We start from the raw sequence: 18,016 nt of genomic DNA, 5'->3' as shown, positions 1-18,016 counted from the left end.
CTCGGTTCCCTCATCAGTAAAATGGGCATGATAACAGTACCAACAGAATAGGCTTGTGAGGATTAAATGAGATCACTCACGAAAAGTGCCTCCTTAGCATAAGTCTGTCTCACAGTTGGCATTTAATAAACGTTTGCCTTTATTGCATTCCTGGGTCTGACGTCCGTGGGTGGGGGGAACGGAGTCAAGGTTCGTAGGTGACGGGACCGAGGGAGCAAGGACCTACAGGCTCAAAAACAAAAGCGCGACCGACACGCGGCGATCCCGCGATAACTAGCGCCTCTCGCTAAAGCGTCCCTCAAGGCCCAGCCTCTGGCTCTTCTAGCCACACCAACTCTGTGCTAGCGAACCATAGAGTGGCGGAAGTGGCCCCTCTACTTCCTCTCTCGGTCCAACGGCTTGGCGAAGCTTCTGGGGATTTCTGTAGCGCGGGGCATTGTGGGTTGCTGGGTGGCCCCGACAGAGAGAAGAGAGGAGGAGGAGCGGGACCCTGAATAAGCTTCCAAAATGATGGTGAGTGATTTCTCGCGCATCCGCCGCCATCCGCAGCCATCTGGCTGGTGGCCGGCGCCGCCCGGCTGGCGTCCGCCCTTTGGGATCCTTTTCCCTCTACGGCCTCTGTTCTCGCCCCGACCCCCAGCCTGTGGGCGACCCCGGCTCGCCGCGGCCCGGCTCGGCCCGAGCACCGGGCAGGAGCCGTTGGCAAGGGCTGTTTGGGGCTCGAGGGGAAGCTGTGGTCGGGCCGGTTGGATACTACAAGTCCCAGGGTGCTTCAGGGCCGAGAACCCATGTCGGGGACCCCTTTTTCGAGCACCCCCCTACAGTCGGGACCTGGTTACGAGTGCGGGTCGAGCGTGCTTACGAGGTCGGCGGCCAGACTTGGAAGCCCGGGCTGTCCTGGGAAATGCGGACCCTGAAAACATGTGCTTTCGAGAATTGGCAGAGGCAGCATGGGACCTTATGTTGTGCTGTGCTCAGGAACTCACTCTAGTTGCTCGCTGTCCCCAATCCTGCCCGCCGCTGCATGCAGGGAAACAGACACTTCCGCTAGTATTCACTCACTGGCTCAGTCGTTAAATAAAAGCATAGTGAGTGCCTACTGAACGTACTAGGCCCTGCTGGTTGCTGGGGATGCGGTCTCAGGCAGGAGAATGGGAAGGGCAGATGGGGACACTGGCTCAGAGGTGGAAAGACCCGGGCTCCGACTCCGTTGACATTAGACAGGCTTTTCTAGTCAGCTACCTAACTCTGGGTGTCGTTTTCTTAAAATTAGGGCAGAGGGGGTGGGGAGTTGATGTGAATCTTGGAGGCTCCTAAAGGGCTTCTGTAAGCTCTGTTCTCCACCATCACCCCAGCCCCTTTTCTCCCTCTCAGAGCTGCAGATACCTTCCGTGGGTCCCAAGCCTCAGTGGTATCTCCTGGGTTGCTATTGAGTAGGGCCAACTCTAAAGAGTTGTTTGATGGCAAAACCCTGAGCAGTATATTGTGTACTTGGCAGTTCATTTATCCATACTGGCCTATCAGTACAACTTGGTCCTCTGTTCTTTTCCCGCTTCTTGCAGCTTCTCCCTGTCTTGATAGATGTCAGACTGACATCTGTGAGGTGTTCCTCCTATCAAATGCCCTGTGAATTCAATTTGTACCTAAGGTAGAAGAAACTTGGCATTTATCTGTACTCCCTCTCCCCCTTATTCCTTCAGCACTGCCCTTTTTCAGTCCATCTTCAGCATTGCCTATTCAGTTGAAGTCCTCTTCATCTTCTGTGCAGAAGCAGTATGGTATAGTAGTTGAGAGTCAGGGCTATGAAGCCACACTGAGTGCCTAGGTTTGTAACATGTAATATGCCTAGCATGTAGTAAGCACTCAGCAAATGTTAGCTCTTATTCTGCTAAGTGGTTGCTTGCTTCCTTTCACTCCCACAGTCCAGCCTGCTCCCAAGGCTTCCATAAGACCTTTGGTTGGCATTCCAAGGAACTGGATCAGAACCAAGATTTTTCTGTGTGGTGATAAAACCCTTCACCGAGGGGCTCCAGACCACAACACTTGGATTTTCCCTAAACTGACTCCTGCTCTGTCAGATTGACTCTGTTTCTCTGTTGTATCAGCTCTTTATATCTCTTCCCCATTTTGCAATGTGAAACTACTATCATCGAGAGTCCTTCTGTCATCAGATTGGTCCCTGATATTCTAGAAGCCTTCTGTGATTGAAAGAGCGGTTAAAAGGTCCCCCAAAACTTCAGTCCTGTGACTTTGGTACAGCTTGTACAGAGTGTATATCCTTGCCTTCATTGAACACTATGTGCCTTGGCATATACACACCTGGTCTTGTTTTGTAGAACATCAAGCTTAATAATGCTAGGTAAAAGTTTTAAAGTTGGATGAAGAGGAGGATCATGAAGCTGAAATTCCAAAGCCTTCCGTGATACCCCTGGCAGATTATTGGATTCTGCTATGTTCTTTACTTGAGGAATAGAAATGAGTGAGATCGAAAGTAACAGAGGGACAGAAGCTGGATTTTCCATATCAGTGCCTGCTGCTGAGGAACTGTTAGAGGAGGGCCAAGCCTGCCATTTCTACAGAGCCTACAAAGCGTAGGGGACATGGGGACTATGGGGTCAGCTGCTTCCAAGCCCTTCTTGCTTCTACTTAAGAATTCTCGGCCGGATACGGTGGCTCACGCCTGTAATCCTAGCACTCTGGGAGGCTGAGGCGGGTGGATTGTTTGAGTTCAGGAGTTTGAGACCAGCCTGAGCAAGAGCGAGATCCCGTTTCGACTAAAAATAGAAAGAAATCAGCTGGACAACTAAAAATATATAGAAAAAATTAACCGAGCTTGATGGCGCATGCCTGTAGTTCCAGCTACTCGGGAGGCTGAGGCAGGAGGATCACTGAGCCCAGGAGTTTGAGGTTGCTGGGAGCTAGGCTGATGCCACGGCACTCTAGCCCGGGCAACAGAGTGAGACTCTGTCTAAAAAAAAAAAAAAAAAAAAAAAGAATTCTCAGTAAATTTAGTGTCACCATACTGCCAGTACTTTTCCAAAAAAGTCAAGAAGCCAGTGCTATCTTATTTCATGGTTTGTATCAAGCACTTTGAAGTAACAGTTGAATTTTCAGCACCAAAAGCTGCTGAACATTGCTTCATGTGTGGCCAAATCTTGGCGCTCTACAAATCAAGGTTATTGTGGTCCTTGCTTTTGAGAAACTCGTACTTAAAGATGATGGTGATACAAAGGTTGTGAGCAAGGGAAAACGAAGAGAAAGTCATGAGATCCCCTGTCCAGGATACCCGTTTACTGCAGTAGAGAAAACTTCTCAGAAGAATTGGGGTTCTGAGGAATTGCTGGCCTGGTGGTGAGAAAGTGGTTTTGGTAGAAACGATGTGGTGGCTCTTGTAGATGGGGGTGCAATTTGTGGGTGGAGGTAAGAAAAAGGATACAGAAGCATTGGATAGTTTAGCCCATTGAAGAGATGGAAGAACCTGTTGAAGGTGATAGGAAGGGATTGAGACTCAAGTTGGTTTTTTATTTAAATTATAAGACTCTGTCCAGGGCAGGGGTGGACCAGAGAAGACTTGAGACTGCCATAAGGAATGGTTTAGCAGGACTGGATGATGGTGAAGCCTTTCAGGAGACACATCTTTCCCTTACAGAAGGCACCAGGGAGTGGGCCAACTGAAGGGCCTGAAAGAATGCTGGGAGGGTAGAGAAGTCATTTCTTATCACCAGATCTGGGACACTCCAGGAATAGGAAGGAATTTTCTCTTCAGTCCATACCTGACCCCCAGATGTAGGGGGTTATATGACAAGCATTCTTTAAAAAAATTAATAAGTGATTATTTGACATCATTAAAAAAATTTACTGAGTAATGTATTAAATTACCTCTACTCTTTTATTCCTTAGAGTTTGCTGGGTATCTTTCCAGCCCATTTTTATATATTCACATATTATGTCTTGCCTCTTACCTATTTTCTACAGTGATTTTTGTTTTAATGTAAATCACAGTATGCCATTCCTCTGCTGAAAGTTTTTCCAGGGCTGTCTTTCTTTGTAGGAATGAAATACAAACTCCTTACCGTACATAGTCTGTCTACAAGTGGGTGTGTGATCTAGTTCCTTGCCTGCCTCTTTAGCTTTATTCCAGTCTTCCTCTTGCTCATTACTCTATAGCTACCCTGGCCAGAGGAGTTGGACTTTTTAAGGAATTGCTTAGTTAGTACAGAGTCAATCTCCTGGGTTGCCAGACTCTGTTTTTGGTATGTGAATTCCTCACTCCTGACCGTTAGCCCAGGACAGCCCCGTGCTTTCCTGTACCTTCCCTGCTCAGATCCCTCAGGTACCCCAAGGGTAGACTAGTGCAGTGGCTTTTAAACTTTTTATTGCATTCCATACTAAAGAAATAAATTTTAAGCCATACCCTAGTAATACATATTTAAGTAACACAATAAAAGTTTTGAAATAGTATTTACCTTCACTGTATTCTGTTTCACACACAAAATTAGTCAGAAACACTTGGGAAGACTGGATCTGGTTCATGAGCTCATTTCTGAAGGCTCAGGCTTAGATGCAGAGAGAAAGAACCCTGGTTTGCTAAATTGAGAAATTACTGTCTGTGCTAATGGTCATTAGAGTAAAGATACCTGAGCAGGCCCTTTAAAACAAGTAAGTGTGCATTAGTGACTCTGGGTATTTAAAAAATAAATAAATAAAACAAGCAAGTATCCCTGTCTTCCCAAAGTTTCTAAAGCAAGTCTGCAAATGAGGCCCTTATTGGGATAGTGACTATTCTGGAAGCCAGTACAAAATAGAGAAAAACTTCTTTGGGGTCGCTGATTGGAAATAGTCACACAGAAGCTTTATTGAGCCAGCATGAGAGAGAGAAACACTACTGTATGAATTAGACTTGTCATTTTGCGAGGCAGGACAAAGGTGTTCTTTGTTTCTCTGCCTGTTTTATTCCACTCCAGCTGAACATCCCTGACAAAGCTTCCTGCCTAGGCATCTCCAGGACAACACCTCAAGCTGTTGGCTTCTTGCATTTTGCATCATTGCCCCATCTGCTTCTCGAAGATTGAGCTGTAATAACAGACAAGTAGATGTTTTGCTGGGGGGTGAACACTGAGTAGGGCCTGCTTCCTCCTGTGTTGTGACCTAATTCCTCAGCACAGAGAATAAGGTCAGAAGTTGAAAAGTTTATGCTCATTTAGCTGGGCACTGGTGAACACATGATTTGTTCTGTCACATCAGTGTTTCTCAGACCATTTTCCTGTCTAGCATACCTGCAGGGTATGCTGTAATCTTGGCAGTACTCTGGTGGTAGAGGCTGGTGGGAAATGGATGTGGTGGACAGTGGGGGAATATGGTTTAAGAAGGCCTCCAGGCAATTCTTTTACATGGGAGGTGAGAGCATTTTTCTTCTTCCCTCCCCCCTTGAATCTCATTGTAATAGATGATTATTAAAAGCAGTCAATTGTTCTTTCTTCTCTAGCCCACACCAGTTATTCTGTTAAAAGAGGGGACTGATAGCTCCCAAGGCATTCCCCAGCTCGTAAGTAACATCAGTGCCTGCCAGGTGATTGCTGAGGCTGTAAGAACTACCCTGGGTCCCCGTGGCATGGATAAGCTTATTGTGGATGGCCGAGGTAAGTCTACATGGTTTCTCAGTCCTGTACACGTGAGAGGATGCTGCTAGGGAATTTTTGGACTAGCACGGGTTGGCATCAGAAATCCCACTGCTTTTAAGATCTCTAAGGGATTGCTCACTCTGAGGCAGTTCCATCTCATACCTTGTCCTGAATGGTGAGCCCTTGTGGGAATATATTGGAGAACCTGGGCTCAGGAGCCTGTTGCCTAAAGGTAGGGCCTAGAAACATGAAATAGAACCATCTGGAGTTATCTATGGTCACTTCCATTGTATCATTGTCAAGACAAGGAGAAAATTCCCCCTTATGTTTTAGTGTATTAATTGATGGGTAAGGGTGTCAGCTTGTTAAAAATATCTATCTAAGTGGTTGCTCTTATTTTAAAATATTTTCTGCATCCAGTCAAGCTGTACTAATTGCTGTTCAAAGAATATTGGAAGCCTGTGGTCTTTGAAAGCTTGTGATTTTAGGTGGCCCTTTGTGCACAGAGCTAACTGTGTAAAATCAGATCAATATCCATCCCCTTCAATCTTGCCATGATACCCTCTGCCCCGTCCCAATAGTGTGTTTGGACTCTAGGTCCAACTAGAAGACAGAATTTTAAAAAGAGGCTTTAAACTTTTATTTGTTTCTTTTAAGGCAAAGCAACAATTTCTAATGATGGGGCCACAATTCTGAAACTCCTTGATGTTGTCCATCCAGCAGCAAAGACATTAGTGGACATTGCCAAATCCCAAGATGCTGAGGTAGGAAAATCAATTGTATGTTTAAATGGAGGTTGAAACACACGCTTGCGTGCTCCTTCACTCTCCTCTCTTAAAAGTTCTTTTTGTTTGTTTGTTTTGTTTTGTTTTGTTTTGGTTGAGATGGGGTCTCGCTCTTTTGCCTGGGCTGCAGTGCAGTGATGTCATCATAGCTCACTGCAGCCTCAAACTCCTCGGCTCAAGCGATCCTCCTGCCTCAGCTTCCCAAGTAGCTAGGACTACTACATCACACTCAGTTAATTTTTGTGTTTTTTGTAGAGATGGGGTTTTGCTGTGATGCCCAGATTGGTCTCAAACTCCTGGCTTCAAGGGATCCTCCTGCCTTGGCCTCCCAAAGTGCTGAGATTATAGGTGCTGAGATTATAGGTGTGAGCCACCATGCCTGTACATTTCTCAGTTTTCTTTTTCTATTTTTTTTTTTTTTTGAGACAGAGTCTTGCTCTATTGCCTGGGCTAGAGTGCCATGGCGTTAGCCTAGCTCACAGCAACCTCAAACTCCTGGGCTCAAGTGATCCTCCTGCCTCAGCCTCTTTCTCAGTTTTTATAAAAGCTCTCTCATTCTTTTTCTCCCTCATTAAAAATTGGATAGAGATCCCATCACAGAAAAGCACCATCTAAGAAAGATTAGCAGACTAGTAATCTGTTTATTAATAGTTTTTGAAATATAAAAAACTGCGGCAGGTCCTGGGAGGTTTGTTTTAGTAGAATTTGGCTGAAAATTACCTTTTTATAAGCTCCTGCGATACTTTTTGCTCCTTAAAGATTATTTTTCTCATGCTTCTTGGTACCATGGTCATTGTAACATGTAAGCATTATATTATAAGCATGACAAGAACTGTTTTATTCATCACAATGCCTGGTACATAATAAATAAGTTTTCAGTTAATTCACATGTGTGATTTCATATCCTAAGAAAATTTGATTGCCTAAGTCAGTCCTTTTTGGAGAATGGGTCTGAGGAATTAATTCGGGACTATTTGACAAGATAGATACCTACTGTCACCTTCTTTCTACTTGTTGCAAAAACCTATGCTTCCAGAAAAAAGCTTGACACCCATTTAAACAGTTGTCTAGTTTAAATGGGTAGAGTGCCTAAAAAGGGAGTTTCAGGGCTTAATTTCCTAAATATCAGAAATTGTTTATTTCCTGTCTTCTTCTTCTAGGTCGGTGATGGCACCACCTCAGTGACCTTGCTGGCTGCGGAGTTTCTGAAGCAGGTGAAACCATACGTGGAGGAAGGTTTGCATCCCCAGATCATCATTCGAGCTTTCCGCACAGCCACCCAGTTGGTAAGGGAGTACTGTTTAACCTGACCTTGTGCCCGGGCACCTTCACGTTTTTCTTAGTGAGGGGAGTACTTTTCCTGATATGTGGAAGGATTGGAGAATAAGGCTCTTTGGACATTTTCTGACTTCTTCCTAAGATTCTCAGTTGTATTATTCGGTAACTATGATGTGAAACATTAATCTCTTTAAGCTTCAGGTTAAACAGCCTGGTAGACTATGATGTAGATATAGGTTCTTAGAAACTAAGGGCTATTTTTGTTGTTATCAAGTACCTCATGGCACATCTTGAGACCTAGTTAGTATTCACTCTTTAGCCTTCATTTTGTGATTTGGGCGAGGTACTTAATCTCTCTAGGCTTTTCTCCCTTTGCCGTCTCTGTTTCAATTGGGGACATTAAAATGAGATCATATATGAGGAGTATTTTGAAAACGATTAAAAGTTTAGTATATATATTTGTGTGTGTGTTATATATGTAATGAATATGTAAAGTACCAAAAGTTGTCATAGGTGCTTTTAGTAAGTCAGAAGATTTGGCCTAATCTGGTGTCATAGCTTCTTTCTGCTTATTTGTTTTAGTGTGTTACCTACAGATACAGAGTTAAATCTTGGAAGTCCCCTATTGATTCTTCAGAACTGTATACCTCCTCTACATTTCAAACTTTTGGAGTTTTCTGAACTATAGAGATTTACATTTTTCTGAGCAGTTACAAGACCCAGAATGTTGTTTCAGCTGTAGAGTAGAAATGTTTAAGATTTGGGAGTAAATAGATTAGGAACTACTGAGAGATTGGGATCCACTTTAGCAGTGTGCCTTTAGCATGAGAGACTCATTCAATTTGTTTTTGGCAGGCCGTTAACAAGATCAAAGAGATTGCTGTGACTGTGAAGAAGGCAGATAAAGTGTAAGTTTGCGTTGGACTTTGTCAGACCCCTAACTTCTGTGGCTGAAGGGGACATAGAAGCATGTTGCAATCTCTGTATGGGCCTGGGGTTGTTTGGCTCTCATGAGACCTTTGGCTGTGCCCCAGCCCTCACAGTACAGAAGAGGCTGTAGACTGTAGTTTAAAAGCTGTCACATATGAGGTCTTTGACTGCAGTCACCATCTGTCACTGATAATCTGCCCTAAAGATACAGAAGGCGAAGTTGGAGAGGACGGACTTTAGAGGCTGGAAGGGAACTGCCTCCACATTGTAATGGAATCAGATAAGAGGGGTTTGCTTTTCAAGACTTAATGCAGGTTCTGCTCTTGTGTCCCAGGGAGCAGAGGAAGCTGCTGGAAAAGTGTGCCATGACTGCTCTGAGTTCCAAGCTTATCTCCCAGCAGAAAGCCTTCTTTGCTAAGATGGTGGTTGATGCGGTGATGATGCTCGATGATTTGCTGCAGCTGAAAATGATTGGAATCAAGAAGGTACAGGGTGGTGCCTTAGAGGTAAGCTTGCCTCCCTGGACAGCTCCTGCTTTCACATTGACCCTTCAGACAGCCTCATATGGGAGAAGGGCACACATTACAGGTGTACAGAAAATGCATGTTGGACAGGAAGTCAGATTGGGGTGGTACTTCCCATGTTGCCACTACAGGCTGTAACTGTAGATATTTTTGGTAATCTCTGTGGATCTTTATTTGCTTGTCAACAGAATAGAAAACTGGACTGGTTGATTTTCAGAATCTCAGGTTCTCTGTATCGATGTGGGGGTTGGTGGGTAGTAGGGCTAGTTCAGATAAATTATATATGACCTCCCAATTAATAAATCTGAGAGGTACTCTTTAGTCTACTGTTTACTCACAGGTGATATTGTTAAGCTCTCCCTTCTTTCATTCATCTATTTTTTTTCTTTTCTTTTCTTTTGGAGACAGAGTCTTGCTCTGTTGCCTGGGCTAGAGTGCTGTGGCATCAAGCCTAGCAACCTCAAAATCCTAGACTCAAGTGATCCTCCTGTCTCAGCCTCCCAAGTAGCTGGGACTACAGGCATGCACCACCACACCTGGCTCATTTTTTCTATTTTTAGTTGTCCAGTTAATTTCTTTCTATTTTTAATAGAGACAAGGTCTCACTCATGCTAAGGCTGGTCTCGAACTCCTGACCTCAGGCGATCCTCCTGCCTTGGCCTCCCAGAGTGCTAGGATTACAGGCATGAGCCACCATGCCCAGCCTATTCATCTATGTCGAATAGATGATACATAGTTCAAACTGCGTAAAAGGGCCTAAAGTAAATAGTAAGTGTTCCATACATCACCCTGGTCCATATACAGCCACTATTATCAGTTTGTATATGTGTATCCTTCCAGAATTACTTTGTGCTTATATGAGTATGTATGTAAATATTGTTTTTTCAAACACAAAAGACTACTTGCGATATATAATGTTCTATGACTTGTTTTTGTCCCTTTAACAATTTATTTTAGAAATTGATCTATACCAGTTTGTGTGGCTCTTCACTCAGCGTTGTCCAATAGAACTTTCTGTGGTGGTGAAACTGTTAACATATCTGCACTGCCCTATTTACATGTGGCTACGGAGCAATTTTTTTTTATCTCCTGGGCCTTCCTGCTTACATAAACCCTTAGTGAGATTAGATTGGCATCCACTAAGCTAGGAATGAAAACTAATAATGTGGGACTAAAATGCAGCTAATACAACTGAGGAACTGAATTTTAAATTTAATTTTAATTTATTTAAATTTAAATAGCAACTATCCTGAAATGTTCTTTGATATCCCCATGCTATTTTTGACCTTCTCAATCTCTGGCTTATTGGACTTCTTACTGTATTCCTCAGTGATCTCAACCAAAGTGATCTGGACAGGGAAAGACCTACTTGAAATATAGCCTAGCCCTTTTTGTTCTTTGACTTTTACCCTCCCAAACTGCATTCACACTTTGTCATTCTTCCTCCTGTTGTGGCATATGTCATACCAGTGGGCTGAGGTTCTCTTTATGTATGTATGTATGTATGTATGCATAGACAGAGTCTTGCTCAGTTGCCCAGGCTGGTCTCGAACTCAAGCGATCCTCCCACCTCAGCCTCTCGAAGTGCTGGGATTATAGGCTTGAGGAACCATACCCAGTATACCCACTGCTTTAGTAGCAATTTTTCATCTCCCTTGCCTTCCGACTTCCATAAACCCTTGAGATTAGGTTGACATCCACTAAACTAGGGATCAAGACTAATAATATTATCTGGAAAGAAAGCCAAGGAGTCTCTAAGCCACACTTGTGTTTTCTCCATAATGTCCCACATGCATGTAAAACTATTAGCATAAAACCTGACCCAGAATTCGATAAATGGTGGTAGTGATTATTTATTTATTATCAGGATTAACTGAGAACTTCCTGATCTTTATCTATAGTCCTCAGCCTCTCCCCTGAGCCTCCTGTTCCTATATCCAACTGCTTCTGAACTCTTGTCCTCCAAACCTGTAGCCTTTTCTTTCTTGTCACAGTCAGTATCATCACCATTTATTCAATCACTCAAACCAGACATCTGGTGTCATCCTTGAAAACCTTTCTGACTCCTCACAACCTGTCAATCACCATTTTCTCATCTTTACTTACTAATTCACTATTTCTTGAATCTGTCTCTTTTTCCCGAGACCATGGTTGTCCTTCCTCCAGTGTTGCATCCCCTAAATCCATTCTATTTACTACTGTTGCAGGGTGAAGTTCCCCACTTTACTCCTCTGTGTAAAGCCTTTCGGGGTCTACATTGCCTCCAAGATAAAAGCCAGGCCTTAGCAGAGCCTATAATAGCCTTGTAAATTGGCCTCTGCCTGCTCCCCTCTTCTTCATTGGCTGGTGCCAGTCTTTTACATTCTAGCAACTTCAAATGGCTTTTCATTCCCTGATTCTACAATACTGCCTCCCATCTGCCTCCAAAGGGATATTGGGAACATCCCTTTTTTCTGTTTGACAACTCATTTCTGCTCATCCATCATGATTCACCTCAGGCATCACTCTCATCAGGAGGCTGTGGAATTGAATGAATGCAGGAATTGGGGACAGATACTGTTCACCGATTGGTTACAGTATTACAGATTAGAATTGTAGATAAGCACTGGCAGAGAACGTAAAGGTCATTGAACTGAATACCATTTTTTGTGGTGTGAGAAGTGCCTTGGTCATTTAGTAAGAAAAAGATCTGAAGCCGGGCACAGTGCCTTATGCTCGTAATCCTAGCACTTTGGGAGGCTGAGGTGGGAGGGTTGCTTGAGCTCAGGAGTTGGAGACAAGCCTGGGCAACAGCGAGACCCTGTGTTTACTTTTAAAAAAATTAAAGGAAAAAAATTAGAAAAATGTTTTTAGATGTGAACCTAAGTCTCATGGTAGTGCCAAGTCCTGAGTGCAGTGTGCTTTCTGTCATGCTCTGCTGTTAAATCCAGCCCACAGGAAACTCTGTTACGGAACAAGCGGTAGAAACTCATGTCTTAAGGGGTTGAGATGGAAGGAGCCGTGATGATAGCTTAGGAACTGTGCAGGAGATTTCTAATTCTTACGACATTTTGGCTTCATCTTCTGGAGAGAAGCAGCATCTAGGCCACAGCACACATGCCATGGTGGTTGTGTGTTTGTGCACTGCAGGTGGGGGTGTATGAAGGTGTATGTGTAGGCGACTTGAGGTTTCGGAGTTGGGGCATAGAAGTAGGGAGCTTTGCATAGCTTCTGCCTTATTCATAAACACCTGGCTCCTTTTCTAGTACACTGTGTGTGTATCTATTGGCAAGTGCTTCAGAGATCATCTTAGGGGACAGCCCAGACAGGCCTTTATCATGCTTTGTTGCTGAACTGAATGATTTTCCTTATATTAAAGGGATAACTAAAATATGTTTTGTGTTACCTTTTTTTTGAAAAATAATTTGTCCCAAATTTTATGATAATGGAAAGGCTTTGTTATAGCAGTGATAAAAAGACATGATTAACTTTCAGATTCACAGGAGTGGACAAGAATTAGCCCAGCAAACCACTAGCTTAATTGTATTTCATGCAACATACTAAACTGTTGGACTATTTTGTTTTTTTTAACAGGATTCTCAGCTGGTAGCTGGTGTTGCATTCAAGAAGACTTTCTCTTATGCTGGGTTTGAAATGCAACCCAAAAAGTACGATAATCCCATGATTGCCCTTTTAAATGTTGAGCTTGAGTTGAAAGCTGAGAAGGACAATGCCGAGATCAGAGTCCACACAGTTGAGGTAGGCCTCACCAACTGGCAGTGGTGTGGAAATGGGCAGCTTTCTGGGCCAGAGCCTTGGGTCTTCATGGCTGTCTTGAGCCCAGCTGTGCTTCTCAGCTCTTTGTGGGCCCCTTTCTCCTCCTGCTTCCCTGAATATTGATGTCTAAATACCAGGCCCACTTCTTTTCTCACTCTGTCCTCTTCTCTGAATGACCTTGACCTAAGGAAATTGGGACAGGGAAGATCTGTTGAGATGTTATGCTCTGGCCCTGGGGAAGAGGTTGGCAGGGGCTCTCCAGGTATACAGCCTGCCCCATATTTTGATTGCCCTTGTTTGTGCTGGTGTGGGCTCCTCCCCTGCTAGACTGGGTCTCATGCTGCAGGGACAGGTGTGCTCCCTTCACTGATATTACCAAGGCTGCCTCTGAAGGTAGCAGTGTCACCCAGCTGTGAACAGCTCTTGGGAAATATGTCCCTAGCACAGAATGGCCTTCGGAGGAAGGATCTTATTGGGAACTCCATGAGTACAGCACCTTAGAAGAGACTAGAACTTAGCCAGACTAAACTAGTTCTCACATCATGTCAGTGCCAGCTTTGGTGTAGTTCCCAGCCCTGGGTTATCTTCTGCTTTTGTGATTGGAAGTTCTAGTTGGTTACTAAATTATCTTACAGGGTCCTTTTTTGCTTGGACTGAGGAGCAGCTATTTTGTTTACCCCTGTTAATTATCACATACATTAGCATGTTTTATTTTGAGGAGTATATGTTACCCTACCATATATGCCAACCTGTGCCCCAAAGCATTCTCATCCTTTTTCGGGCCTCTGCAGGATTATCAGGCAATTGTCGATGCTGAGTGGAACATTCTCTATGACAAGTTAGAGAGGATCCATCATTCTGGAGCCAAAGTCGTCTTGTCCAAACTCCCCATTGGAGATGTGGCCACCCAGTACTTTGCTGACAGGGACATGTTCTGTGCTGGCCGAGTACCTGAGGAGGATCTGAAGAGGACAATGATGGTAAGTAAACTTTCACAGGCTGCTGCTTGGCCTTCGTGGCCCTGAAGGGGTTTTCATTCACCACTGTTGTAACAGAGTGCATTGTCAGGTTGGCATGGGAATCCAGCCCTGTCTTAAAACTCTTTCTTTTTGCCAGGCAGCACTCCATTCCCATTGTGTGTGTGCACTCAGTGACAGAAACTGCTTTAAAGTTAGTCCAGCCAGAACAAGTCAGGAAATAAATCCAGTTTGTGAGAGAACCTAGTAGTAATGCTACGATTAGCTGGACGAGCTCGGATATTGATGCTCCCAGCTAGATTTCTTCCCTTTCTTGAGCGTCTCACAAAGATGCTTTTAAGTTTAAAGTACTGTTCCTGAGTTCCAATTTTGGGCCCAAAGCACCCTAGTTTGGGGGAGAAGGTATAAGCCAAATTGAAGGGAGCCCCATCTCCTTTTAACTAGGTCTGTTTGCCTTTCATGTGTTTTAGTTCTATTTTATTTTCAACTCTCAGAGAGGGGGAAGGGTCACTTGGAGCTCAAGGGAAAGGGCAGTTTATCCAGTGCAGCGGTCTCTGGGGCTCCGTGGCAGAGTCCAGCCTAGGAACTGGCTTTGAGACTAAGAGGCGGGAAACTGGGCTCATTGTGAACCTTCACTGCTAGATCTTTCCCTTCCTTGTGCCTTAGGCTTGTGGAGGTTCAATCCAGACCAGTGTGAATGCTCTGTCAGCAGATGTGCTGGGCCGCTGCCAGGTGTTTGAAGAGACCCAAATTGGCGGTGAAAGGTAAGCCGAAGGCCTGTTCTATCTGTAGGCTGAGGTCAAAATATCTACCTGGGCCTAGCCTTCTGCCATGTTTTGGGTGTAGTATACAGCTTGTAGTGCTCTTTTTTCAAAGTCTCACCTTTTTGGCATGAAGAGTTCAGACATATTCAGCGTTACAGGAGAGAAAAAGACCTACTTGGGTCTAAAGTCTGACTCCACAATCTTTTATGCCCTAGTGGTGCAGCCCCAGAGCTTTCCAAGAAAATGTCTTTAAATTGGAATTGGGCAGCCTGAGTGAAGGACGTAAGAGTAGCTACTGAGTACTAGGAGGGCTTGGCAGTGAGGACAGTACAGCAAGATGGTGGCAGAAAGGAGTTCATGTGTGTATGATTTGATCCTGGACATAGGTACAATTTTTTCACTGGCTGCCCCAAGGCCAAGACATGCACCTTCATCCTCCGTGGTGGTGCTGAGCAGTTTATGGAGGAAACAGAGCGGTCCCTGCATGATGCCATCATGATCGTCAGAAGGGCCATCAAGGTAAGGTACTGGGCTGATGGCCTCCTTCCTGCACAGCCTACTGTGCCTTAGCTGATCAGACCCTGTATTTGTGTGGTGATTCCTTCCCTATGTAACCTGCCCACCTGGGGTGGTGTGGTGGGCCCTGCTTTGCCCCACAAATCGAAGAGAAACTGAGCCTCAGTCTCTCAAAAATAGGTTATGCTGCCTTAAAAGCTAAGATTTGTTAGCAAACTGTGGAGCTGCTGTAGTCAGCCGTCCCAGTGATCGTGCCAGTACCCTCGAGCTACAGGTGACCTTGAAGACGGTCAGAAACCATAAGGCTCACTGGATTAAAGTTGGCATGTGTTAGACAGGAGCCATGTTTGGGCTTCTGGGCCTTTGGGTGAGGGGCAGGAATGAGGAACCACTCTCTGGGCTGGAGGGCCTGGTGAGTGGCCCACCTTGGATCTTGGACCAGGAATCACTTAAATTGAGAGGTGATCTGGTCTCTGCAGAATGATTCGGTGGTGGCTGGTGGCGGGGCCATTGAGATGGAACTCTCCAAGTACCTGCGGGATTACTCAAGGACTATTCCTGGAAAGCAGCAGCTGTTGATTGGGGCATATGCCAAGGCCCTGGAGATTATCCCACGCCAGCTGTGTGATAATGCTGGCTTTGATGCCACAAACATCCTCAACAAGCTGCGGGCTCGTCATGCCCAGGTGGGTCCTTTGTCTCCTCAGGGTTCAGGGATTGGTGGGTGCCTGGGGCTAGATTCTGAGTGCGTGCTGTGCTTACACAAGCTGTACCCAGGTGATAGGCTGCAGCTGCATCCAGTACCCACTAACTTTTGTCTCTGAAGTCAAGGGGAAGCCAGGGCTGGAGGTCCAGGGTTTCTTCAGTGCTTCTACCAAGAGCATGATCGCTCCTTATGGTGCGGCAAGAGGAACCCTGCAGCCTCCTGCTTAGAGGACCTCATACAGAGCGTTTCTTTTTTTTTTTTGAGACAGAGTCTCACTGTGTTGCCCGGGCTACAGTGCCGTGGCGTCAGCCTAGCTCACAGCAACCTCAAACTCCTGGGCTCAAGCGATCCTCCTGCCTCAGCCTCCCAAGTAGCTGGGACTACAGGCATGCGCCACCATGCCCGGCTAATTTTTTCTTATATTCTTAGTTGTCCGATTAATTTCTTTCTATTTTTAGTAGAGATGGGGTCTCGCTCTTGCTCAGGCTGGTTTCGAACTCCTGAGCTCAAACGATCCACCCGCCTCGGCCTCCCAGAGAGCTAGGATTACAGGCGTGAGCCACCGCGCCCGGCCCAGAGCGTTTCTTAGTGTGGTCGTGAAGCACTCCAGAGCCCTGCTGATCTCTGGTTCTGCTGTGGCTTCACCACCTCCAGGTGTGATCCTGGGCTAGTTACTTCAGCCTCTGAGAATTTAATTTCTCTGTTTGCTAAGCAGATATGTTTAAGTGGTCAGCACTGTGATAGCTACACTTACTGAATGACCTTGCTTCTGGCTTGTGTTAGGACTTTAAGCAAGTCACTTTACCTGTCTGTGTCTTAGTTTCCTCATCTATAAAATGGGGCTTAATTTAAGCAATGAGATGAGGGATTAGAAAAGAATCCATTCTTGTTTCTCTTGAGAACTCAGTTTGATAGACCTAGTCCTCAGGTAACCTGAGGATGGCACCTGCCCAAAATACAGCAGCTTGCCTGATGGAGGCCCTAGAGCTCGTGGGTGATCAGTTTGTCCAGGCTTGGAATGGAGTGGTTGGCAGGAGTAGGGGTGCTTCCAGGTTCCTGAAGGGATGCTATAGGAAGATGCTGTCTTCCTGGGGGAAATGCTGTCAAGTTCAGAGAGCCTGAAGATTTCTAACAGTCCAAGTCTTTTGGAGTACCAGTATATAGGAGGAAATATGAGAGCAGTTCCATATTATCTCCCTTCTTTTCCTGCTCTTCTAGGGGGGCACATGGTATGGGGTGGACATCAACAATGAGGACATTGCTGACAACTTTGAGGCCTTCGTGTGGGAGCCAGCTATGGTGCGGATCAATGCCCTGACGGCAGCCTCAGAGGCGGCATGCCTTATCGTGTCCGTAGATGAAACCATCAAGAACCCCCGCTCAACTGTGGACGCTCCCCCAGCAGCTGGCCGGGGCCGAGGTCGTGGCCGTCCCCTTTGAGAGGCATCCCACCCATCACGTGACTGGTCGGCTGCAGGGTGCACTTAGTCTCCCTGGCTTGGTTAATTGGTGTTACAAGGAAAGGGTAGTAATTGGCCCATTCTATTCTCACTGGAGGTTATTTAAATAAAACTTAAGACTTAGAATTAACTTTGTCAGTTATTTTGGCGTGTTAGTTTTACTCATAAATGTTTGACTGCAGCTCAGAACTTTAGCTTTGTGTGCACCTGCCCAGTAGGTAGAAAAGAGCATCCTGGGGCGAGCTCCACTAGAGCGGCCCTTGTCTGGAGGTGTCACTGTCGTTGCATTCTTAGTCCCAGAAGTGGCTAAGAGACAGGGAGTTGCTTCCTTTTCTTTTGAGATGATCTTATTTAGCCCTGGCCTAGCCAGGTACCGCTCCCAGGGTTTTTCTGGTTTGAGTAAATGGGTTGCATTACCTTGTCTGCCCCTTCTGCCTCTGTGTTATTGTGGCTCAGTCTCTCGTTCCCTGTTACTCACGATGTCGAAGTTGAGGATTCTGAGGGGGAAGTTTTGGAGAGGCCTCATTCTCTCTAAACTCTGGTGACGTCTTGGAAGTCTACTAAGAAGATGACTGAAAGGGCCCCCATCTGGTTTCTTCGTTTCAGCCACCAGTGATCTTAGGGGTCTCTTCTGCTTTCCTGTGACTAATGGAAGTTTGGAATGGCCGGTAGGTAAACTGGAATTCCAGCAGGGTCCAG

At 45.4% G+C, this 18,016-nt stretch overlaps 1 protein-coding gene across 1 annotated transcript; it reads left to right on the top strand.

Moving 5' to 3' along the window:
* Window positions 1-351: 351 nt before the first annotated feature.
* Window positions 352-17,439, top strand: CCT7 (chaperonin containing TCP1, subunit 7 (eta)). The gene is made up of 12 exons (XM_012646462.1): window positions 352-513; window positions 5,486-5,639; window positions 6,279-6,385; window positions 7,567-7,692; window positions 8,540-8,592; window positions 8,949-9,120; window positions 12,712-12,876; window positions 13,686-13,874; window positions 14,538-14,635; window positions 15,022-15,154; window positions 15,631-15,837; window positions 17,076-17,439. Exons 1-12 carry the CDS (start codon window positions 508-510, stop codon window positions 17,295-17,297), a joined length of 1,632 nt encoding a protein of 543 aa, XP_012501916.1. The 5' UTR covers window positions 352-507; the 3' UTR covers window positions 17,298-17,439.
* The last annotated feature ends 577 nt before the right edge of the window (window positions 17,440-18,016 follow it).

The sequence above is a fragment of the Propithecus coquereli genome, unplaced genomic scaffold (assembly GCF_000956105.1).
Source record: "Propithecus coquereli isolate 6110/MARCELLA unplaced genomic scaffold, Pcoq_1.0 Scaffold243, whole genome shotgun sequence".
Classification (NCBI taxonomy): Eukaryota; Metazoa; Chordata; class Mammalia; order Primates; family Indriidae; genus Propithecus; species Propithecus coquereli.
This window is presented reverse-complemented; position numbering and strand designations above follow the sequence as displayed.